The sequence below is a fragment of the Neolamprologus brichardi genome, chromosome 9 (genome assembly GCF_056152115.1).
Source record: "Neolamprologus brichardi isolate AB-2024 chromosome 9, ASM5615211v1, whole genome shotgun sequence".
Lineage (NCBI taxonomy): Eukaryota > Metazoa > Chordata > Actinopteri > Cichliformes > Cichlidae > Neolamprologus > Neolamprologus brichardi.
In genome coordinates this window covers 17,984,186-18,009,888 of record NC_142112.1, presented here as the reverse complement: position 1 = coordinate 18,009,888, position 25,703 = coordinate 17,984,186, and the positions used below count along the sequence as shown (strand labels likewise).

General features: G+C 37.2%; 1 protein-coding gene and 1 long non-coding RNA gene across 2 annotated transcripts; both read left to right on the top strand.

Moving 5' to 3' along the window:
• The first annotated feature begins 9,237 nt into the window (after nt 1-9,237).
• On the top strand, nt 9,238-10,472 carry LOC148101423 (uncharacterized). Its single transcript, XR_015719626.1, has 2 exons — nt 9,238-9,336; nt 10,152-10,472. It is a non-coding gene; the product is annotated as an uncharacterized LOC148101423 (long non-coding RNA).
• Nucleotides 10,473-19,631: 9,159 nt separating this feature from the next.
• LOC148101422 (sterile alpha motif domain-containing protein 3-like) lies at nt 19,632-22,443 on the top strand. Its single transcript, XM_087845506.1, has 8 exons — nt 19,632-19,639; nt 19,750-19,908; nt 20,067-20,154; nt 20,351-20,506; nt 20,887-21,093; nt 21,357-21,528; nt 21,660-21,739; nt 21,844-22,443. The coding sequence occupies exons 1-8, from the start codon at nt 19,632-19,634 to the stop codon at nt 22,138-22,140; spliced, it is 1,167 nt and encodes a 388-aa protein (XP_087701632.1). The 3' UTR covers nt 22,141-22,443.
• The last annotated feature ends 3,260 nt before the right edge of the window (nt 22,444-25,703 follow it).

The window sequence follows — 25,703 nt, the reverse complement described above, 5'->3', positions numbered from 1 at the left end:
AAAGTCTACAATTTGTTTTCTGGAAACATTTTCAGTCAATATCATGATGTTTCTTCTACATTACATCAACCTTGTTTTGTCTCCTGGTGCAACAAAACAGTCGGCCTATAAATGAGAAAAATCGACGTATGCAACCTGGTTTCTTCGATAGTTTGGCTGCCTCCTCCATGAAAGTGTTAACAATTTTATCGTCAAATGTTGGGTTATTTAATTCCATGATTTGCAGAATGAATTCTGGATCTTTCCACTTTTTACACAGGGCTTTGAACATGACCTTGTGGAAGTTTTTTAACTTCTTTAAGGGGATTTTATCAATGTCATCCCATATTTCAGCCCAAATTTTGTTGGTAAGCCTGTTGTAAATGGCTAAAACCCTTTCCGGACTGATGATTATGCCTAATTTCTTTTACAAACTGCTCCACCAGCTTTTCCAAACAGATTTCCAGTGAAAATCTGTATTTTTCCTTATCCTCTGAGTTTTCAGAGGTGCTTTTCGTGCAGTTACAGTATTCCTCATTCTCTGAGTTTTCAGAGGTGCTTTGCGTGCAGTTACAGTATTCCTCATTCTCTGAAGTTTCAGAGGTGCTTTGCGTGGAGTCACAGTCTTTATTGTCTATTGCAGTTCTGGGCTTGTCAGTTATTGTTCTCTGATTTCGTATGAAAGGGAATTGCCGGTTATTGCTGACATTAATCATACCATTAGTGATAATGAGTGTTACATTATCCACGTTGTGCATTGTTATGTGACATTGAGAGTTATTGTAAAATGTTTTGTCCTGTGAAAAAAAATGAGGCACACAGTTTACTTCTTCCATGACAACTGTGTTGGAAGTCTGCAACCAACATTCAAGTTCATGAGCTGCCTCTGTTTTCTCTGGGGCCTCTGTTCTTTTGCTAGTGCCCTTTTTCTTGGAGCTTTTTTTGGGGGGGTTTATCCTTAGTTCTTTTACTGCCCATTGTAGAAAGATTAATGTGTATTTGTTTGCTGATAATTTGTTCTCCCTTTGTTAAAGCTGGCTTTCAAAAATCTGTTGTTACAGAGGCCCTTGGTGTTTAACTGAAATCCTTTTAAGTCTATGATACGGTGGCCCTGAGAGGCCAAACGGACTGCAACTTCAGAAAACACTTGCAAAAAGAAAAACGCTGCAAAAAGAAAAACACTTGCAAAAAGAAAAACGCTGCAAAAAAGAAAAACGCTGCAAAAAAGAAAAATGCTGCAAAAGGAAAAATGCTGCAAAAAGAAAAACGCTGCAAAAGCACACAAAGCACAACGGAAATAGGAAAAAAGACAACGGAAATGTTTCTGGGGAGACAATAACCGGACGGACCAGTTGCACGAACCAAAACGTGCTAACAAGTGCACTGGGACTAGGAGACACTTCAAAGAAGTGGAAGCGGAGCGGTGTATGGCTGTCGCTGTGTCCCATTTCAGGGTCTGCACGCTTGAAGTACGCATTTTAAGTGCGGTTACGTCACCGCCACGCGACGACGGCTGTCCCAATTCGAAGTGTACTTGAAATTTTTTTTTTTTTTTTTTTTTTTAAATCCTTTATTTAAACATCAGTACAATACAAAATGGAATTAAACAGTACCACAATAATGGTGTTGTACTTACAAAAGAATTGTATGCATAAATAAACAAATACAAGAACAGTATTTAGAAACAACAATATAAATATGCTAGGGGGAAAGTAACTGATCAAGCCAAAGAATAAAGTGATTGAAAGATTTGGATTTTTTCACAAACACCAATAGTTTTTATAGCTTTTGGGTTAGTGAAGTTCTTAATTGAGTTAAGATACTGTACAAGTTCAAAGGAGAATACATAAAAAGAGGGATGTCTTCCTAAACATTTAGACTTATGAATATGAAATCTAGCCATTAAAATTAACAAGTTAATCATATATCTGTTATCAAAGTTGAATTGTTTTTGGTTTTTGTGCAGACCAAACAAAACATATTTCCAAAACAGTACAAATCCTTTAAATATATTTTCTGAAATAAAAACACAAAAACTTTGCAAAAAATCTTGTACAAGGTTACAAAACCAAAAAAGATGTATAGTAGATTCCTTGGAAGTTTTACAAAAGCTACAGCTTGTATCAATGTCTAATTTGAATTTGCTTTGAAGATAATCTTTAGAAGGATAAATTCTGTGTATTAACTTAGAAATATCTTTAATTTTGTTGGTAATTAAAAACTGATTAGGGAGTCTCCAAACTTCGTTCCACATAATACCATCTGACAACCGGTTCCAGAAAAAAATGACATATGGTAGCGTGGTTATGGTACCCTGAAATAAAGCTCTGATTGATTTATTGTTGTTTTTAGATTGCTTAGAAAAGCAAATCTTGCCAACAAATGTTTGTATGGGAGATGCCAACGGCCTGTGGAATGAAGTGATATTAGGTTGATTCTTAAACAACATACAAACCCCTGATGGTATTGATCCAAATACTTTTGTATAATCATCACGATTTATAGCTAAATTGAAATGTAAACAAAATTCTTCATAGGAGAAAAGCGTACCATTTGAATCAAATAATTGGTTGACTAAAACAATGTTATTCCTAAACCAACTATCTTAAGAAGAGAGATTTTCTTTTAAATAAGACATCCTTGTTATTCCAGATATAATAACTGTGTGGACTAAAGTTATGCTTGTAAATAAGAGTCCATGCTAAAAAAGCTTGACGATGAAAAGCAGAGATTTTTAAAGGGATTTTATCAATATCAAAATTACAAGTGAGGAAAAATTCCGTGCCACCTAACTTAGAAAACATGAACACAGGTATAGTATTCCAAATGGAAGTAGGATTAGTAATTAGATTCTTTAACCAATTTATTTTGAATGTGTTATTTAAAGTGTTAAAGTCTAACACATTAAGTCCTCCATTGACATAGGAGTTCATAAGAACTGTTTTTTTAATGTAGTGTGTCCTATTTTTCCAGATAAAGTTGAAAAGTAACTTATCAACCTCTTTTATGAGTTTTTTATCAAGGTGCAATGCCAATGCAGCGTATGTAAGACGAGAGATGCCTTCTGCTTTCGTTATTAATACTGTGCCTTTTAACGACAAATCTCTTAAGAGCCACTGATTAAATCTGTTTTTGAGTTTCTCTAGAATAGGATAGAAATTTTGAGTGATTCTACTTTCCTGATTTTTGGTTATTATAATACCTAAATAACGAATTTCTTGTTTTATTGGAATGTTACACAAAGCTGTTTTCGAACATTCTTTTATCGCCATAAGTTCACATTTAGGAATATTCAAGTACAATCCAGAAGCTTTGGAAAATATGGAGATTGTTTCAATAGCAATAGAGATTTGATCTTCATCTTTTAGGAATAATGTAGTGTCATCCGCTAACTGTGTTATGAGTAAATCTTTGCCAATTAACGATATACCTTTTACATTGCTTGATTTCATATGGTTAGACAATAGTTGAGCAATTAACAAAAACAGGTATGGAGAAATGGGACAGCCTTGTCTTATCCCTCTTTGTATGTTAAATCTGGGTGAAGTACCGTTTGTTAATTTAATACTGCTGTTACTGTTATGGTATAATGTTTTAATTGCTGTAGAGAAGTAAGAGCCAAAACCATACTTATCCAGAGCTTGAAATATAAATTCATGCTCCACCGTATCGAAGGCCTTGTAGAAGTCTAAAAATAAAATGAAACCATTGCAATTTATGAGGTCAAAATAATCCAGAATATCTAAAACCAATCTGATATTGTTAGTTATGTGTCTTTTGGGCATAAAGCCAGATTGTGTTTCATCAATAACAGAGTCAAGAACCATCTTAAGTCTGTTAGGTATAATTACAGCAAATACTTTATAATCATTATTTAGCAAGCTAATTGGTCTCCAATTATCAATCATTAATAGGTCCTTATTAGGCTTCGGAATCAACGTGGTCAAACCTTGATTCATCGTGGTGGGAAGCTGTTGGTTTCTTATGCTTTCTGTAAATACCTCAAGAAGAAAGGGAGACAACTCTTCAGAAAAAGTTTTATATAATTCAGCAGTAAGACCATCCGTACCTGGAGATTTATTATTTTTTAATAGTCCAATGGCATCTTTGACTTCTTCTAATGAGATGGGTTGATCACATAATATAGAATCTTCTTGGCTGATAGATTTAACATTCAGCGATTCTAAGAGGTGATCTGTAGCTTCCTGAGAAAATTTAGAGCTATAAAGTTCCTTATAGAAATGACTACAATGTTTAGAGATTAATCTGTAATCCTCTGTTATAACCCCATTTATCATTAATTTGCTAATATTATTTATGCTTGAGTGTTTCTTTTCTAAACTGAAGAAATAATGGGAATTACGCTCACCTTCTTCAAGCCATTTAGATCTTGATCTGATAAAAGCTCCTTTTGCTTTGTCTGTGTATAAACGATCTAATTTATCTTGTAATTTAGCAAGGTTCAATTTATCCTCTTCAGTTAAAGTATCAATTTGTTTATTAGATAACTGTGTGATTTGAGAGATTATATTTTCTTCCTCTAATCTTCTGGATTTTGCATTAAGGCTACCAACCTTCCTTAAATATTTGCCAATTTCAAATTTTAATAATTCCCAGTTATTTCTATACTTTAAATCTTCTTGAGCTATAGACCAAAAGTTTGAGATCAGTTCTTTAAGCTCCTTTTTCACATTGTCTTTTTGTAATAATGAGCTGTTGAGTTTCCAGTATGTAAATTTAACAACAGAAGAATTAGATAGAGAAGTTAGATTTATTTTAATATATATGGCTTTATGATCTGTTGCTGGAGAAGGCCAAGCACCTACATCTATGCTATTGCTGTCAAAGCTCTCCGAAACTAACCAAAAGTCTATCCTTGAATGTCTCGAGTTAGAATTGTTGCACCAAGTAAACATTTTGGACTGAGGATATTTGAATCTCCAAATGTCTGTGAGTTTAAGGCGTACCATAATAGCCTTCAATGTGGTATTAATTCTGTTCGAATGTCCTGGAGGAAATTTATCTAATTCAGCATCCATAATACAGTTAAAGTCTCCACCTAGTAATAATTTCGCATTTGGAAATTTATTTAACCAGCTAGATATTTTTTTTTCAATCGTCAAAAATAAATGATCATTTTCTAGCTTCGTGTTAAACCCATATATGTTAGTTACAATTAAGACTAAATCATTACATTTTATGACTTGACATATGTAATGACCTGCAGAATCACATTCTGTATGTAAAACATCCCCATTATATCTGTTTTTTAGGATTGATACCCCTGCTGATCGTTCAGTTCCATGAGATAACTATATAGAATTTCCCCATTGAGATCGCCAAAAATTAACATCGTTGATAGTAGAGTGAGATTCTTGTAAAAACACAAAGTCAGATTTAAGTTGCTTTGCATAAAGAAAAGTGGCTTTACGTTTTAGGTTGTTACGAAGACCCCTAGCATTAATAGAAACAAAAAACAAAGAACACAAATTGACAAAAAAAAGATATGTATTAAAATGTAAATCGAAGGTAAACTTTTTAACCTAACACTGAGATCAGCACTAGAATATGAAAATGTTCACAGTATACAGTATATATATAAATAAACTTTAGACGCCTAATAAAAGCGTAGCAAAAAAAAAGAAAAAAAAAGAAAAGAAAAAGGCTTTACCTATTTAACAGTAAGTTTGCTTTTTGCTAACATCAAATGAGCAATTTAGACAGTCAAACATTAATATCTACAGATATCAGGCACATCAATATAAAAAACACCTTGTAAACAAACCTGAGAAGAACTGAGGGTCAGGGAATACCGAATAGATTATGTGTGAATTTCAGCACCATTTATGAAGCCTCGACCTCCAACAAAGTAAGCAGATTTCCCTTCTTCACGTGCTTTCTTTATAATGGGCCACAGCTTCAGTCTGTTCTCTTTGTCCTCTCTCGTCAGGTCTTCAGTGAACCGCAGATGATTATTTTGAAGGAAAGTATTGTTCTTGGCAGCTTTCCACACCGCATCACGAATTCTCCTTGAGATGAACCGGATGATGATCCCTCTGGGTCTCGGGTCATTTTGTTTTGGTTTCCCCACTCGATGAGCGATGTCTAAAACCTCTGAAAACTTTTCCTTTTCCGCAGGCAGAACCGTTTGGCATATCCCAATCGCCTTTTCGCGCACATCTTCTTTCTCCAACTCCGCTACCCCATACAGTCTCAGATTCCAACGGCGGTTGTAGCGTTCAACTTCAGAGATGCGTTCGTCACATTTCTGTGTAAGCGCTTCGTTTTTCTCAACCCTCTTCTCAATGACCATAATCTTATCACTTATGTCCTTTAAATCCGTACGAACTGTTCCTACCATTTCTTCAATGGCGTCACTTCTGGTGTTGATCAGATTAATCAAAGTGTTGACCGCATCAGCTTTCAGGGAATCGCCATCAGAGTGACTGGTAGACAATGTTGGTTTTTTAGCCACTGGAGGCTTGGAAGGCGTAACTGGTAGAGGTGGAAATTCTTCTTCAACCATCTGCTGACACTCCATTTCTTTCATGTAGCTATGGTCGCTAGCTAGCATGCTAGTTGCATGTGTTTTGCCCGAGTTACTCAGCCTTTTCTGAGCAGATTTCGACATGTTGTTGTTATTGAATTTGGTTTCAAATTTAGCAGGTTTAGTGCGTTGATCTTCAAAAAAGTCTTGAAAGTTAGAAAGACGTCAAATAGGTGTTGTAAAAGTGCTTTATATCTTTCTAGTGCTGAGAGCTCGAAAAAACACTTCTCTTCACGCCGCCATCTTGCTCGGCCCGAAGTGTACTTGAAATGCATACTCCAAATGCGCCGTCGATTTCCCCAAATATCAAGCGTGGTCCGGTGCACGCTTCGTGGTCCCATATATCCCACAATTCATAGCGCGGCGGTGGGTGTGGATAATTTTGCCGCAAAATACGGCAGAAGGGAGTGTCGCTACCCGATCCGTACCGGAAACCCGATCCGTACCCCGCATGCGCGAAAGGTGTCTACTTCCGGTCGTAGCGTTTTACGATAGTTATGGGTCAGAGTATCGGTTAAGATGTTAAGAATAATAAGTATATCTTAAAATGTTTGCAATAATGAAGCATTTCAGTACAATGTAGACAAAAACGAAAAATAAAAAGATAGTTACGGATCGGGACTCCCCGATCCTTACTGCGCATGTGCAAAGTCGGACCGTACAAATCGGGTCTACCCGATCCGTACCGCGCATGTGCAGATGTTTTCTTCTTCTTCTGTTCGTTTAATGGCAGTGTACTCCCCAGTGTACGAGGATACTGCCACCTGCTGACTGAGCGAATGAACCGCATTGTAAAATGAATTGGCGTCATTACAAACGTGTGTTAAATTTGATTTAGTGATAGTCGAGTGTGTTTATGCTTGTCTGTGAGGAGAGGATTGACTGGAATAGTGATGATGATGTCCGCTATCACTGTCAATTGTCAGTAAACACTTAATCTGGCTGATGAATCTTCACGTGACACATTGCTAAATCAATATTATTAAGTCTGTAATTAGGCGCCATTCGTCTTATTTTACGGCGCTGTTGTTCAATCGGGGACGCTCTCTGTTGAGGAGAAAAGCATGAATTTGTTTGTATACGGATTATCCATTGTTTAAATGTCCCGGGCAGTCGAAAAGGAGACAGAGCTGTTGAGAAATGCTAGGAGCTAACTTATGGAGGACCACAAGAGCCACGCGCATCGAAATAAAAAATCCTGTGCTTAATTAATGAATTGTAGAATAAAATCTGCATTTGTAAATTCATTTTTGAATTCCAATTTAATAAACTGATTTTTAAAATGCTTTTTAAGTCTTCATTTCAAAAAACATTTTCGAATTGCACTTTAATAAACTTCATTTCAAAAACCTTTTTCGAATTGCACTTTAATAAACTTCATTTCAAAAATCTTTTTCGAATTGCACTTTAATAAACTTCATTTCAAAAACCTTTTTCGAATTGCACTTTAATAAACTTCATTTCAAAAATCTTTTTCGAATTGCACTTTAATAAACTGCATTTCAAAAACCTTTTTCGAATTGCACTTTAATAAACTTCATTTCAAAAATCTTTTTCGAATTGCACTTTAATAAACTGCATTTCAAAAACCTTTTTCGAATTGCACTTTAATAAACTTCATTTCAAAAACCTTTTTCGAATTGCACTTTAATAAACTTCATTTCAAAAACCTTTTTTGAATTGCACTTTAATAAACTGCATTTCAAAATCCATTTCCCTTTCCTGTTCGCTCAGGGATTAACATGTGGATTAGCATTTGGATTAGCAGTTGGATTAACAACTTCATTTTAAAAATCCTGCTGCTATTCAAATGAGCCACACCGTGGGATGTAAGGAGCTCTCTGATTGGTTGGTCAGACACAGGCTGTCTGCCAGCCTGGATGTTTCTAGCTCATAGCTTCGCCCTGCTAAGAAGCCTGTGTGCTTGTACAAAGGCCGTTCCACCTCGGGACAGTGTTGCCAACTTAGCGACTTTGTCGCTATATTTAGCGAGTTTTCATACCCCCTTAGCGACTCTTTTTCTAAAAAGCGACTAGCGACAAATCTGGCGACTTTTTCTGGTGTTATTGGAGACTTATTTATGACGACTTTTTGACGTGAAAACGCGTATCGCTCTTACTCTCAACAAGCAGCGGTGCTGCCGTGGGCGCCTCACCCGTGCCAAAGCGCTCACGGGCGGAGGATAGTCCTCCCCCAGCTGCTATCAGGGCAGGTGACGTTCACACCTGTGCGTCCAAACGGCAAATGAATCGCGCATGAGCGAAGCCTCTGCTCCCGCACTGACTGTAACGCAGTCAGTTCTTCTTTTACTGTTATGCTGTTTTGTGGATCAGGTTTAAAACTACTTATAAACAAACTCACAAACGAACTCCACCAGAGTGCCAATTTCGGGTCACTTTTGCCGGTCCAAGCCCGGATAAAGGAGCAGGGTTGGAATTGTGACATTAAAAAAAAACAATAATTGCTAAAAGAAATTTAATTTGTAGTTCTAAATAAATTCTAACTGCATTTAGGACGTTTTTTACTCACTTTATGTCTCTTCCACGATGTTATTTCTCTCTCCAACAATTTAGGTTATAATTACATTAGCATGACAGATTATGCAAATTAGGTGATGACGTCATTTGGCGACTTCTAGCGACTTTTAGGACAGCCAATAGCGATTTTCCTTACTAAGGAGTTGGCAACACTGCCTCGGGATTTACACTCGGTTCGACAAGGATATGTGAAGAATGAAGGGACCCTGCAGCGAAACGGAGAGCCCAACCTCTGGCTGAGTGCCTGTTTACAAAGTCTGACCACCTGTGAAGGTAACGTGCTAACGTGGCTAACGCTAGCATCACGCACGTAGCCCCGTTATTTTAAGGTCATCTTAGCTTATGAAAGTTTTACGTCGCAGCAGTACAAGCTAGCTACGTGTTTTGTAAGCTGCTGTGCTCTTCACAAATAAAGCTGGAAGCAGCTCAAACTATTAGAACCAGCACTGAGGCCTGTTACATTTATACAGTGTTAGAGCAACGGCTGCAGCCTACAGCCTTAAAACTAGCGATTAAAATGCTGACAGTAAACTCGTCAGTCCAGATGTTACCACATTACTTTGTGATACTTGTGAGTTAAAACAACTGAGACAGGCTGATTAAAATAACAGCTTTCAGTTCTCTCATTCAGCATATAAAGACTGGAGATCACACTACTGATTTCAGCTCATTTAATATGTGAGTGCACAGATTCATTCAACTGGACATAAACGATGATCAAAGGTTGTATATATGATGAAGTCATCAAACCCCAGCCTGTAACACAGTGCGCTGAATCTTAGCTTTGAATGTCCAGTATATTCTAATCAGTGCAATCTAAGCATTCACTGAACCTACAGTATCTACACCTGTGTGGTAAATGTGTGGTAAAGATACAGATAATGAAATTTAATTATTAATACAATATACGTCATGAGAAACGAAAGCTGAAATTGATTCAGTTTAGTATTTTTCTCTGTATGCTCTGTGATCATAAAGGCCTTAAATTCTGTGATATATACTGTAAATGATTTTCACAGAGGTCTTAAAGTACTTAAATCACTGCTGATAGTCTGGTTGTTTATATTTTCACATTTTTGTGTCTGTAGGGCTGTTTGATGACAATTTGGACTCCTCTGGGAGATGAGGACACACCCACACCTGTTCCATACTGCAGCCAATGATGGTGTTACGGCTCTGAGTCAGCTTTGGGCCATCAGACGCACACACTGGAAAACCAGCACCTGGACTTCATGCAGGAGAGATGGCCTCAGTGATGATGGACTCTGCATCGTCTATTTTACCTCCTAATCTCTTTCTCTTTAACACACAATTAAAATCTTAGTGAGGAAGTCTCTAACTTGTACACATTTGTACTTTTACTTGTTTTATTAGTTATTTTTAAGAAGAGTAAAGTTATTCACAAAGTTTTTATTCTTCTGTATTTATTCTTTTGTATCATGTACCACAGTCATACTGAACTATACAGACCTGGTGAATTGGAGAAAAAAAAAATCATATATGAATGAATCATTCAGCTTCAGCAGTATTTCTAATCATCTTATGAATTCCAGTCTAATGTCAATTCACTGTTTGAGTTCAGTCTTGGTCTTAAACTCCAGAGAATACCACCTGGTTCAATTTTTTCATCTGATTATTGGGAAAACAGTTTTCTTCTGAGAGATGCTGCTAGAGCTGAAATAGAGCCCAAAGAAACAACAAAGTTTAGTCCCTCTGGATTTTCCATGGAAAATTGTTTTATCACTCACTCAGGTGACTTCTCCAGTGTCACGGATAAGTGATGAAAATATCTCCCACTGGAAACCATTGTGTCCAGTTAAAGTCAATCGACTTTTTCAAGGAGAGTTGTTAGATGCTGTGCTCATGAGGACAATGGGTTTTAAACTTGCAGCACAACACAAAGCTGAAATACTGGATCAACGATCAAAACACATTGAGCAGAATTAAGTCAAAATGTAATATCCTGATATGACACATCACACATGATCCAGCATTGTTCTAAGATTGCAAACTTTCTTATTGGAAGTTTCCACAGCTGCCAGAAAGGGACAGATTTCTGGCTGGTCTTAATGAGTGGTCGTTGCTCTCTTGTTTTCTCTGGAATTGCTGCACGAAGGATGTAACACCCATGATAAGCACTGAGGTGTATGTCCTTGTCAGAAATGAGCAATGCTCAGCTTCCAGGTAAGGAGAAGTGGAACCAGAAGATATTCAAATGCATCTCTCCACAGCTGCTGATGAATTCTACAAAAAACAAAGTTTGTTAAAAACATTTGCAGGTGAATCAACACTGATTTATCAATGACATCCATTTACTCAAAAATTACTGACAAGTGGACAACTAGAATATATAGTTTATAATTTCAACATTGTACTGTAAAAAATGGAACTTTATATGACAAATGTGTGGTGCTTGTGGAATTTTTAACAAGGACCCTACAAAACTTTACAGTACTCATGCTGCCACACTTCTGATGGCTAGGTGTGCAGTTCCTGCTTTAAATGCATTCACTTTTAAGATTAAGAAATCTAAGTGATAATAGCCCAGAAATGTTTGAACTTGCTTATGAACCTAAATCACTGAGGCCATCTCTCCTGCATGAAGTCCAGGTGCTGGTTTTCCAGTGTTTGCGTCTGATGGCCCAAAGCTGACTCAGAGCCGTAACACCATCATTGGCTGCAGTATGGAACAGGTGTGGGTGTGTCCTCATCTCCCAGAGGAGTCCAAATTGTCATCAAACAGCCCTACAGACACAAAAATGTGAAAATATAAACAACCAGACTATCAGCAGTGATTTAAGTACTTTAAGACCTCTGTGAAAATCATTTACAGTATATATCACAGAATTTAAGGCCTTTATGATCACAGAGCATACAGAGAAAAATACTAAACTGAATCAATTTCAGCTTTCGTTTCTCATGACGTATATTGTATTAATAATTAAATTTCATTATCTGTATCTTTACCACACATTTACCACACAGGTGTAGATACTGTAGGTTCAGTGAATGCTTAGATTGCACTGATTAGAATATACTGGACATTCAAAGCTAAGATTCAGCGCACTGTGTTACAGGCTGGGGTTTGATGACTTCATCATATATACAACCTTTGATCATCGTTTATGTCCAGTTGAATGAATCTGTGCACTCACATATTAAATGAGCTGAAATCAGTAGTGTGATCTCCAGTCTTTATATGCTGAATGAGAGAACTGAAAGCTGTTATTTTAATCAGCCTGTCTCAGTTGTTTTAACTCACAAGTATCACAAAGTAATGTGGTAACATCTGGACTGACGAGTTTACTGTCAGCATTTTAATCGCTAGTTTTAAGGCTGTAGGCTGCAGCCGTTGCTCTAACACTGTATAAATGTAACAGGCCTCAGTGCTGGTTCTAATAGTTTGAGCTGCTTCCAGCTTTATTTGTGAAGAGCACAGCAGCTTACAAAACACGTAGCTAGCTTGTACTGCTGCGACGTAAAACTTTCATAAGCTAAGATGACCTTAAAATAACGGGGCTACGTGCGTGATGCTAGCGTTAGCCACGTTAGCACGTTACCTTCACAGGTGGTCAGACTTTGTAAACAGGCACTCAGCCAGAGGTTGGGCTCTCCGTTTCGCTGCAGGGTCCCTTCATTCTTCACATATCCTTGTCGAACCGAGTGTAAATCCCGAGGTGGAACGGCCTTTGTACAAGCACACAGGCTTCTTAGCAGGGCGAAGCTATGAGCTAGAAACATCCAGGCTGGCAGACAGCCTGTGTCTGACCAACCAATCAGAGAGCTCCTTACATCCCACGGTGTGGCTCATTTGAATAGCAGCAGGATTTTTAAAATGAAGTTGTTAATCCAACTGCTAATCCAAATGCTAATCCACATGTTAATCCCTGAGCGAACAGGAAAGGGAAATGGATTTTGAAATGCAGTTTATTAAAGTGCAATTCAAAAAAGGTTTTTGAAATGAAGTTTATTAAAGTGCAATTCGAAAAAGGTTTTTGAAATGAAGTTTATTAAAGTGCAATTCGAAAAAAGGTTTTTGAAATGCAGTTTATTAAAGTGCAATTCGAAAAAGATTTTTGAAATGAAGTTTATTAAAGTGCAATTCGAAAAAGGTTTTTGAAATGAAGTTTATTAAAGTGCAATTCGAAAAAGGTTTTTGAAATGCAGTTTATTAAAGTGCAATTCGAAAAAGATTTTTGAAATGAAGTTTATTAAAGTGCAATTCAAAAAAGGTTTTTGAAATGAAGTTTATTAAAGTGCAATTCGAAAAAGATTTTTGAAATGAAGTTTATTAAAGTGCAATTCGAAAAAGATTTTTGAAATGAAGTTTATTAAAGTGCAATTCAAAAAAGGTTTTTGAAATGAAGTTTATTAAAGTGCAATTTGAAAAAGATTTTTGAAATGAAGTTTATTAAAGTGCAATTCGAAAAAGGTTTTTGAAATGAAGTTTATTAAAGTGCAATTCGAAAATGTTTTTTGAAATGAAGACTTAAAAAGCATTTTAAAAATCAGTTTATTAAATTGGAATTCAAAAATGAATTTACAAATGCAGATTTTATTCTACAATTCATTAATTAAGCACAGGATTTTTTATTTCGATGCGCGTGGCTCTTGTGGTCCTCCATACTAACTGGGCGCTAACCGTATCATTCAAATATATTGACTGTCGCAATGTTGGCAAAGAGAGGAAGTGACGTAAGATTTGCGCATGCGGGGTACCGATCGGGTTTCCGGTACGGATCGGGTAGTGACAGGGAGCGGCCGAAAAGTGAACTGTCAAAAGTAAGTACTGAATATGACATCACTTATTCATGTGCGAATGTTTAATAATGAAGAACATTAAAACATTGCTGTTGGCCACATGTCGGCAAAGTTATGTGACACTAGTGGTGTTTGTACTTTCAGCATTAACTTGGTTTTAAAGCCTGTACTTCTAAATATACATATAGTCGACCTTAATCTTACAGAGAATCTGATGATTTTATGGATAATTAAAGTCAGTCATATATCCACAAACACAACAAGCTGAAAGTCAGTGATTGATATATATATATATATATATGTATATGTGTATATATATATATATATATATATATATATATATATATACACACATATATATTAGGGGTGCAACGATACTCGTATCGATATTGAACCGTTCGATACAGTGCTTTCGGTTCGGTACGCATATGTATCGAACAATACAGCATTTTTAATTTATTTTATCAACTTTCCTTCTGACGGTGCTGTCTGTGTTGAGCGCTCAGTGGCTCTGCGCTCGACAGTGCAGTCTAGGCGGAGTAGTCGAACACAGATTCACTGAGCGCAGGGCAAGCTAGCTAGACAGAAGTTAAGCTTGTTGCAACAAGCTTAACTTGTATATATATATATATATATATATATATATATATATATATATATATATATATGTGTATATATATATATATATATATATATGTATCATAATAATCTGACAATACTATAATATTGGCCATATTATATTTACATTACCATAGTGAGATGACTTTAGTCTCATGAACAACATTAACTAATTATTATTTACTAGCTAATCTTAAATAACTGTTCAGTACAGAAATGAAGCCCAACAATCATGTTTTACGGTCCTGTGGTCTCAGCCTCAGATACTCAACTAATCAAAGTGATGTCAAAAATGATTGACCAACAAAACAATTTTCTCCTTCATTTATGTCAAACAAAGCTGTATGTAACGTGTCTCGCGGTTAGTATCATGGTTGCTAGGCAACCTGAACAGCGCGACGAAGCATATACCGTCCCATTTCACACGCCTCTCACTTCCGCACTTCTCGTACTTATAGTACGCACGTACGTAGTACGCGTAGTGCGCGTACTTCAAGCGTGCAGACCCTGAAATGGGACACAGCCTGTATCCCAATTCAGGGACTGTTTCCCAATTCAGGGTCTGCAGCCTTAAAGTACGCAGCCTTAACGGTCCTTAAGGGCCGCGTACTCAAAGACGGCTGAGGCCGGAAGTGCTTGTAGGCTTGTGAAACGGGAAGGTCTAGCCTCCGTCGCGCTGCCCAGGTTGCCTAGCAACCACGATACTAACAGCTGGAAACGTTTTATACAGCTTTGTTTGACAGAAATGAAGGAGAACATATTTTGTACATTTGTTTCTACTTGAGCTTTGTGTGATTTGATAAGTATCTGAGGCTGAGACTACAGGACTGTAAAACATGATTGTTGGGCTTCATTTCTGTACTGAACAGTCATTTAAGATGAGCTAGTAAATAACAATTAGCTAATGTTGTTCATGAGACTAAAGTCATATCACTTTGGTAATGTAAATATAATAAGGCCAATATTATATTAATCATTATTAGTTATTACAACAGTGAACATGAACTCTGTGCCAAACACTGAGCTTCAGTAAAGATTCAAGGTGCATTTATTTATATTTCCTATCACCTTAAATCTTCACTTAAAGACAAGTATCTGTGGCAGTGTATATATAGATGTATTATATATAAGAGACAAACATTGTTCTTTTAATATGTTGGCATTACTAAATTTGGCTCAATGCTTACATATGTGTAAAAAGCAAATGTACGAGCTGTGATAACTGTTTCTGATAGAATAAAGAATAGACTGATATATGAAATATTCCTTTATTGGGTGAGAAAATCAGACCATGTCTGTAACTGCTTTAAGTCATACAGAATAGATATCAGAGCCTTAAACAGGATGACTTCTGTTAAATGGGTCAAATTGGGCAGAAAGTCTACAAACACATAACATCCTTATAGAATATGATGTAACACTATAGATCAACTTACCTCAGAATATATAAAGCATAAGATAAGATAAGATAACCTTTATTAGTCCCACACGTGGGAAATTTGTTTTGTCACAGCAGGAAGTGGACAATGCAAAAGTTATGAAGCAAAAATTAGCATACAATAAGAATAAATACAGTACACAACTGTACAGAATATAATAAATAAAATACTATATACAGTAGAATAAAATATACAATAAGAAAAAAAATAGAATACAAATGCTATATACAACTGAGTAAAAATACAACGATGCCAGAAAAATATCTACATACATACATACATCTACATCCATCCATCCATCCACCCACCCAGCTACATCCATCCATCCACCCACCCACCTACATCCATCCATCCATCCATCCATCCATCCCCATCCACCCACCCACCTACATCCATCCAGCATCCCCATCCACCCACCCACCTACATCCATCCATATCCACCCATCCACCCACCCACCTACATCCATCCACATCCACCCATCCACCCACCCACCTACATCCATCCACATCCACCCACCCACCTACTATGTGCACGTTAGCATATGCTACTTCCGGTGCGGAAACTCCTGTGGGGAGCTTTGTTTCCGGTGTCCTATTCGCGCCCTGTTTACGGTCCAAAACAAGTTAAGCAAATGAATAAATCAAGCGGCGATTTACATTTCTATAGATGTCTCGGGCATTTACCCAATATATCTGTAAATGATGTTCATCGACTTGTCGATATTTATCCCCGTGCCTCAGAGCAAAAGAGAAAAGGGATTCAAATGTTATATTTCTCAGCTGTCCCTCGTTTATCACGGGTGTTATGTTCTAAAAATAACCAGTGATAGGTGAAATCAAGTAGCCAATTTTATTTTTTGACGGTGCAAAACGTTTCGTGGACAACGTGGACATACAACACTGCACTTCAGAGTCACACTGCTAGGGATCGATGCAGCTATTCTGTACTGTACAGGAGAGACGTTCTGGAGGAGATCGTCTGCAGCGATCAGGACGCAGGACACAATGTGACATAAAAAAAATAAGCATGCAAACTTGCACTAAAAAATCCGTGAAACAGCGAGGTGAAATGTGAACCGCGTTATAACGAGGGACGCTGTAATTTTGAAGGTAAATCACAACATACCCTTCGTAAATACTAATGTATAGAAACCGTTACCAGCAATCGTTCATTTTTTGTGTGGCTTTTTTCACGGTTGGTTAACATGCTGTGTATGTGTGTACTTGACTAGCTGATATCCACATAACGGGAAACATCTGGTTTGACTATTCTTCACCTGTAGTTTGAATGCTGAACATTTGCCTGTTTAAATCATGAGACCAGTCACTATACAGAGATGTGCTTTCTAAAGTGGACGATGTGTCTTCTGCATGCAGTAATGCAGTTCTGCTTATGTTGAGTGATGTAAACAACTGATCGATTTAAACTCTTTAAACGTCAAAATTGATCATTAGATTTTTTTATGACACAACAGTGGTGAGTGTTCCCACCTTCTGCTCTTTGTAACTTAACGCGATCTTTTCGTTTTCGAGTTTTGGACATCAATTTTGGAGTATATCTTCGCAGTAGCGATTGACCGCAAAGTAAAGCTACCGGAAATGTACAACCCCACATCCGGTCTCAAACCAGGAAGTTAGCAATTTCTCGTGCACAGGGTCAATTCATCCAAATAGTTATACTTTAAAAAAAACACTCTCTTAAAAAAATGTTTAAATGCATTTTTACTTTTTTTTCTTTCAAATAAATTCATTGTTCTTAAAGCAGCTTAAAAATAAGGGGGTTCAGGGAATACAAAAACAACAACAGCAATGAAAATAATAAAAAATAAAATAAAAACACTAAAATATATGCTTAAATCAATACAGTTGCAAATAAATTACTGTCAAAAAGAATTTAAAAAAAAAACTCTAATCAAAAAGAGCTTAATCAACCTGTACTTTATCTTTTGAAAGAATGGGTACAAATAAGTACTTTTCACAATTAAGGAACATGTCTGTACCTTTCAGACGCTAAAAAAGGTACAGATAGTTACCCTGAGGTCCAATATTTGTCCTTAGACTGTATTAATGTCATTTTTGTACCTTGGGGCACAGTAATGTACCCCTTCCGTACCCCTATTTCTGACTGTGTTGTATGTTATACTGTTGTTTGCAAATAAAGTTCTTTAAAAAAAATGTTGCAATGTTGGCAAAGAGAGGAAGTGACGTAAGATTTGCGCATGCGGGGTACCGATCGGGTTTCCGGTACGGATCGGGTAGCGACAAGACCCTTCTCGATATTTTGGCTTCATTTTTGCACAATTGGAGGAGGCTGCGCTGCAAAAAGAAAAATGCTGCAAAAAGAAAAACGCTGCAAAAAGAAAAATGCTGCAAAAGCACACAAAGCACAACGGAAATAGGAAAAAAGACAACGGAAATGTTTCTGGGGAGACAATAACCGGACGGACCGGACGTTTTGGTTCGTGCACGTTTGGTTGCACGAACCAAAACGTGCTAACAAGTGCACTGGGACTAGGAGACACTTCAAAGAAGTGTAAGCGGAGCGGCCAAAGAGTAAACTTTCAAAAGTAAGTACTGAATATTATGTCACTTATTTATGTGCAAATGTTTAATAATGAGGAACATTAAAATATTACTGTTGGTCACGTGTCGGCAAAGTTATGTGAAATTAGCGATGTTTGTACTTTCAGCGTTTACTTTGTTTTAAAGCCTTTACTTTATATGCCGTTAGATAGTCGACCTTAATCTTACAGAGAATCTGATGATTTTGTGGATAATTAAAGTCAGTCATATATCCACAAACACAACAGGCTGAAAGTCAGTCAGGAATATCACGGCACAAGCAGGATCCACTGCACTGTTAATGTTAGCTATGTTATATTGCTGCCTTTGTTCGGTGGTGTCGAGCCAAATGGACTTTAACGTGTGTTTGAACGAGCTGACGGTTCACTCCTTAAGCTGAAAGAAAGATGCTTTAATCACAGCAGTCACACATGTGTCCACTGTACTATCTGGGAACGCTTCTTGTTCAGCACTCGTAATAACACAAACACTATATCTTCCTTCTCTTGTGCTGTTTTGTAGCAGTGTATACACCTGAGACTGTCACCTGTCTGTCTGTCCTGCACTCTCTGTTTCTTTCTCTCTGATTGTGGAATAAAAGTATGAACATGTATTTATAAGTTACACTTGTGTTTGAATCCTGCAGGTTATCACACATTTGATTTCCATGTGTGACAACTGTAAGTGTCCAGAGTGAGGACAGACTGAGGGACCCACTGCTGCACATCATCTGTGAGGCTTTGCAGCCCTGATGATCCACCAGGACAAACTCAGCAGTGTGTGAGGAAGAGGAGGAGGAAGAGCCAGCAGCAGCTGACAGATGGAGAGAATAGACAGACTGTTCCCTGTTTGTGAAGGACTGCTAGGAAAGTTTAGAATAACTAATTGTCTGTCCTCAATCAGTCTTATTAGGTAATGTTCAAATAATGTTATCATTCCAGTGTTTTCAGTGTGGGAGAAAGTACTCAGGGCCTTCAAGTTACACACTATGAAAAGCAGCAAGAAGTTTAATATTCAGAAACCTAAAGTATGTATCAGCAGCAGAATGGAGCTAAAAATAAATGTTTGTTTCAGTTCTATGAAGCTTTGTGTATTTTGGATTAGTAGCACTGCTGTGTTTGTTGCATCATATCGCTGTAATTGTATGTATATATATATATGTGTGTGTGTGTGTGTGTGTGTAGGTAGATGTATGTGTAGGTAGGTAGATGGATGGATGGGTGTATGTGTGGCTGTGATGATTGTTACTGTAGTGTTTTATACTTCAATTCATGCAATAAAAACAAACACTTAACTGTTTTCACAGCAATGAAAATACTTTGAGACTGCCAGCCTCTTTTGAAATTCCAAGATTTCCCAAAAATCTGCAACTAAAACTGGACAACAAAGAACCGTGCCATAAAAATCCAAGGGACAGACACACAATAATTAGAGTTCTATATGAAGCTGTGGCACAGTATACTATGTAAGTTAATCAGGGTAATGTTAGCTTGTTGCTTTTGAAAAAGCTGAATCTGTCATATTGAAAATAAACACTACATTACTAAGAAACAATAACTGACACTTGATAAAGTTTTTTTGTCAGCAGTTGCTCTAACACTTATGTTTCTTCTGATATTACAGGTATCCCACAAATTCTGAATATGTGCAAGCTGTGAAGACGCTGGTAATGAAGTATCCTTTCCTCAAGGATCGTGAGGGAAATGGTTATGTAAGTTAAATTTAAAATTTGCATAAGGTTCCTTCAAGATTACAAAGTAAAAGTGAAGCTTTTTTCGATCTTGTTTTGTTAGTAAGACAATCTGTAGCCTCTCAGTAGGTTTGTATGAAGTATGTTTACTGATTCTTTGTTGGGTGTATTTTGTGTAGATTGTTTTTTACAGTAACTTATGTTTCTGTTCAACAAGCACACATGGCATATGTCTTTGAGACGTAAATTCAAATCAGAGCGGGCACCACTAGTCGACAGTGAGGCAGTGAGGCGTTGTAAGGAGAAGTTTGGTTCTACGAGGAGAGGGCAGCCTAATAAATGTCAACGAACAAGTCAGAGAAATGTTTGTCAGGTTGGTGTGAGGGACATCTTGAGCTATAAAATGTTCTTGCATCTGTTATTACATCTAAAACTAAGGATTAGGGATGCAACTGTGCCCCTTTTTTCAAACTGAAACAATACCAATACTTGGATTAGAGCACTTGCTAATACAAAGTACCAGTGCTAATACTTCTACCTCACAAAAAATTATTAATTGGAAGGCGCTAAAAGAGGGTGAACTAGATTTCAGAGTTTCCATATTTTAAATATTGGTTCATGGTATCGGTTAACTTTAACCGATACGAGTTCTTTGTGATGCACAGATCGTGTCAGCTCTAATTGTATATTTAGTCTTATGTTGGGTTTCTAATCTGTTTTGACTTTCTCTTCTCACTCTTGCTTTCTTTCAAGGGACCATGCGTCCAAGGAGAGGATTTATTATCCATAGACGCCCACTTAAAGGTCTTACAGTGCCAATATCAGAAGATGCAACCAGATACCATGGTGGTTCATAACCGTATGCAGCAAACGTTTGCTTGGCGGCAAAAAGAAATTGCAGATGGTATGCCTGTGGAGGATGTGTTGAAGAAGTACCCCTTCTTAGGGATGCCTACTGGTGTAAGTCAGAAAGCTGAATTGAACTTGGAAATAGCTGTCACATTTAACATGTTTATAGTAGTAAATTTTATTTGCCCTTGACCTTGCTTTCTTCATCTGTCCCTCTTTCCTTTTTTTGTATGTTCATGTAACGTCTTACAGTATTGTTGTTAAATTCTATAAAAAAATAATTATGCAGCACCATACATAATTAATATCAACTTTAGATTATTTCATTTTCATACACTGTTATTTTGCACTGAAAATGAATTTTTTACTTGTAGTTGTGCAACGAACTCGGGTGGATCCAACCAACAACGGGTAATGTAAGCCAGCGATTTCGTGAAGGGCTCTCATGTGTTGCAGCAAAGGTGATTGACCTTACACGAGGGAAAACCCCACTCTACCAGCTCTACCTTGATGCAAGAGAGGAGGCTCTCACTGATGACCTACCAGGTATTTGCTTTTTTTTTTTTTTTAACTTCAAGGCTTCCATTTTATATAATTTTTATAGGTAACTCGAAATTCCAGATAAAATGCATGGGTGATCTTGTGTTGTTTTTTTTTTGTTTTGTTTTTTTTGGCAGATCTTGACACAAGGGCTGCACTTTTATTCCTGCCATACGTCTTCAAGGAGAAACTGGATCTCTTTGTCATACTTGGAGAGGTGTGTGTATTAAAATATTTAGTCTATATAAAAGGAAAACAAATGTATCTTTTGTTAAGAGACTAAGATATTGCTTTCCTCTACCTTCTCTTTTGACTTCAAAGATTCATCCTAAAACCCCCTATCCAACTGTTCAGCTACTTCATGAAGACTGGAAACCAGTGTTCTCCAGAAGCGCTCCAAACATTGTGAAGTTGGATGGCAGTGAAGTGTGCAGAAGCTCGTGTATTTTTGAAGGAATCATCTCTTCTTTCTGCTTGTATTTTGTCTTCAACCTTGCTTACCCAAAACATCTGAAGAACACCCTGATTTTTCTCCAAAAGTACATTGTGAAAATAGATGAGGGTGAGGACCGGCCTCTGCCAATCACAGTCACCAGACAAATAAATCTTCTGTATTGACCACCATGCCTCAGCCATATCAGTGCTCCAAATGTGGCAGAAGAACCTTTAGTTTGACAAAGCTTATTCAGCACATAGGACTTATTCATTCCCATGATGCCAATTTTGATATAACTTGTGGACTCAGTGACTGCTGTTCTTCCTTCAAAAAATATGAATCTTTCAGACGACATGTGTATAGGAAACACAGAGAACAGGTGTTGTGTCCCCATAAAGACTTAGATGAAAATGAGCAGGAGGTAGTCAGTCCACACCCAAATGAATTTGCAAATGACATAACTGAAAATATTGAAACCCCTCCATCCTGGGATAAATTTTTGATAAATTTCAGAGACAATCTCTTCAAGTTCATTCTTAAGTGCAGAGAGAAAAATTCTTTACCAGTCTCTGTTCAGGAAGAAATTGTGGAAGACGTAAATTTTCTGATGTGTTTTTTCAAGGAGAACTACGATGCTTTTATAGCATATCATTTAGAGAAAATGGGTCTTGACGTGTCTTTGTGTCCAGAGCTTAAAAATGTCCTGCATTCAAATGAATTTTTTGAGAAGGCTTCAACAGCTATTCGATCTCCTTATTTGGTCAAAGAACATTGCAAATCAAAGCTCAACATGACAGAGCCTGTTCATTGCAAATTAAGAGACTCTGTGGGTCATACAGTTGGCTCGTATTCATATGTGCCTGTTGATAAGGTGCTAAAAAATTATCTTTCTCATGAAGACATACAAGATCACATTTTTTCAAGTGGCAATTCGGAAACTGATGAATTTCTAACAGATTACTCTGATGGAGAAATCTTCAGACATCATCAATTCTTCAAGGATAACCCAAATGCACTGCGACTCCATTTTTATGAGGATGAATTTGAAGTACTTAATCCCCTAGGATCTAAACGATCCAAACACAAACTTAGTGCATTTTATTACACTGTAGGCAATTTGGACAAAAGGTACACTTCTCAGCAGAGACATATTCATCTAGCGTTATTGGTACGCTATTTATTCGTTAAGCGGTGTGGTTGGCATTATATCCTTAAACCTTTGCTTGATGATTTGGAAAAACTTTCCACTGATGGCTTTACTTTTACCATTGATAAAACTGAACACACTATTCATGCTGCTCTTGCAACTTTATCTTGTGATAATTTATCACCTCACATGATTGGTGGTTTTTCTATGTCATTTAACACTGGTAGAATTTGTCGGTATTGCATGGCTTCTTATGAAGATATGAAACAATCCTTTGAGGAAGAAAGCTTTGTTTTAAGAACGTCAGAGGTTCACCAGTATCATCTTGCACGAATCCAAGAATTTCCGGATGATAAAACAATATATGGTGTAAATAGTTCATGTCCTTTTGACAGACTGAGTTATTTCAGTGTTACGCAAGCTTTACCACCTGATGTAATGCATGATCTGTTGGAAGGTGTAGTTCCTCTAGTTATGAAACTAGTGATTTGTAAAGCCCACACTGAGAAGCATATTACAATTAGAGAGATCAATGAAGAATTGCAAAAAATGCCCATTGGTCAGAATGACAAAACAAACAAACCAGTACAGTTATCAGAGAGACTTCAGAGTGTTGGTATTGTTGGATCAGCAGCTCAAAAGTGGTGCCTGTTCAGATTGCTGCCATTTCTGATGGCAGACCGTGTGCCACCTAATTGTAAATATTGGCATGTTTTTCTTCTATGTCGTGAAATAACAGAGATTGTAATGGCTAAAAAAGTGCGAAAAGAGAATATTTTATTGTTGAAGTTGCTTGTCCATGAGTTTCTCACAAAACTGAAACGTGTATTTGGGGATGTAATTACACCAAAGTGTCATTATTTAATCCACTATGCAAGACTGATTGAAATGTTCGGCCCTCTACGTTTGTTATGGTGTATGAGATTTGAAAGTAAGCACCAGTATTTCAAAACGTTGTCCCGCAATTGTAGAAATTTTATGAACATTGCTACAACTTTGAGCAACAGACATCAGTTCAGACAGTGCTGGGAGTTTTCTAACAAAAGTTTACTTGGTGAATTTGAAAATGTTTTTGGAAAAAGTGTGACTACACCATTTTTGTCATTACCACTGGAACTGCAACAAGCACTGACAGTCTATTGTGGCTTTTCTGAAGTTGATAGTGCTAAGAAAGCTTTCCAGCGTGTGTCAGAAGTAATTGTGAACAGTGTCAAATACTGTGTAAGAGATGTGTTTGTCATTGATGTACTGCATTCAGAGAAGATTCCTCTGTTCTGGCAAATTAAGTACATATTTAATATTGACACAATGTGGGTCTTTTGTGGAAAAATTCTCATTCCTCTGTTATATGACAACCATTTTCATTCATACAGTGTTAGAGTTGATAGTGAATGGACGTTGCTAAAACCTGGACAGGAAATTGATGTTGCAGCTTATGACACATACTCTGTTGATAACAGTTTGTATGTAACAGTTAAGCAATGTATTTAAGAAGGTAATAAATGTGACAAGTATTTTTGACTTTGTATCTTTAATTTTTCAAATCTTGAGAGGAAAAATATAGGAAATCTGTGTGTAGATACTGAACCTTTAGAAAGACATTTTTGTACTCCTTTTAAGGGTTCTTTTTTGTACTTTATACTAAGGGTACAACTTTGCCCTTTAAAGTACAGGTTTGACGTGTAAAAGGTACAAATTACAAGGGTACAAATCAGTACCCACAGTTTAGGGTACAAAACGGTACCTTAGAGGGTACCACCCCAGTGACAAGCCATTGTACCCCTATAGGTACATTTCTGTACTTTAATGTCTGAGTGTGAAGGCACCATCATTAATCCGAATATGTAATATCCTCGGTTGAGCATTATAGGGCTTTGGAGCATGATGTCACGGGGGTGGGCAATTTTGGCCTGATCCGCCATTTTCGGGGTCAAAACAAAGCGCAAGCGAAAAAGGAGCGAAGGCACACACAACAGCCACGGTTCGTATTTGCTGTGTGGTCGGCTGCAATGTTCGATCACACGACTGGCAAGAGAATAAGCTTGAAAATGGTTTGTCTTTTCATTCTTTCCCAACCTGGAAGCAACATGAGGCAGCTCGTGTATCGATGTTACCAGACAAAGGCATCTAGCCTGGATAGCAGCTGTGAGACGAGCTGATATCCAGTTCTCTTTCATCTCCAAATATCTGTTGGTGCTCCAGACATTTTCATTCCGGTAAGTTCTAAATATGTTCATATCACTCTTTATAGCCTATTAGTTTTATTTTCGATGGACTCTGAGGTCATAGCAAATTAGAACAAACATCCTACTGAGTATAGAACTATTTATATAAATAAAACCTTCTATTTATAGAGTTGCTAATTATTTGGCATTATTGCAGCAAACCAGCCTATGAAATGGATGAAACATCATGACTGGGTCCCAGCGCTACACAAGGGACCTGCTTCAAACATACCATCATGCCAATCAGATTACTTCTTCCATGGTGGGCAGGTGGGACTTTTCTTTTTTGAGGACGGCTCCTTTTACCTTTCAATATGGATGGTCTGTTTATGTTTTGATTGAGAGCCTCTTTTTGGGCAGCTGAAGAGGAGAA

What these genes read in the sequence shown, in the direction of transcription:
- LOC148101422 (XM_087845506.1), top strand. An exon ending in GCTGTGGCACAGTATACTAT is followed by an intron (nt 19,909 to 20,066) that starts GTAAGTTAATCA and finishes CTGATATTACAG; the next exon opens with GTATCCCACAAATTCTGAAT. An exon ending in TCTTTGTCATACTTGGAGAG is followed by an intron (nt 21,740 to 21,843) that starts GTGTGTGTATTA and finishes TTGACTTCAAAG; the next exon opens with ATTCATCCTAAAACCCCCTA.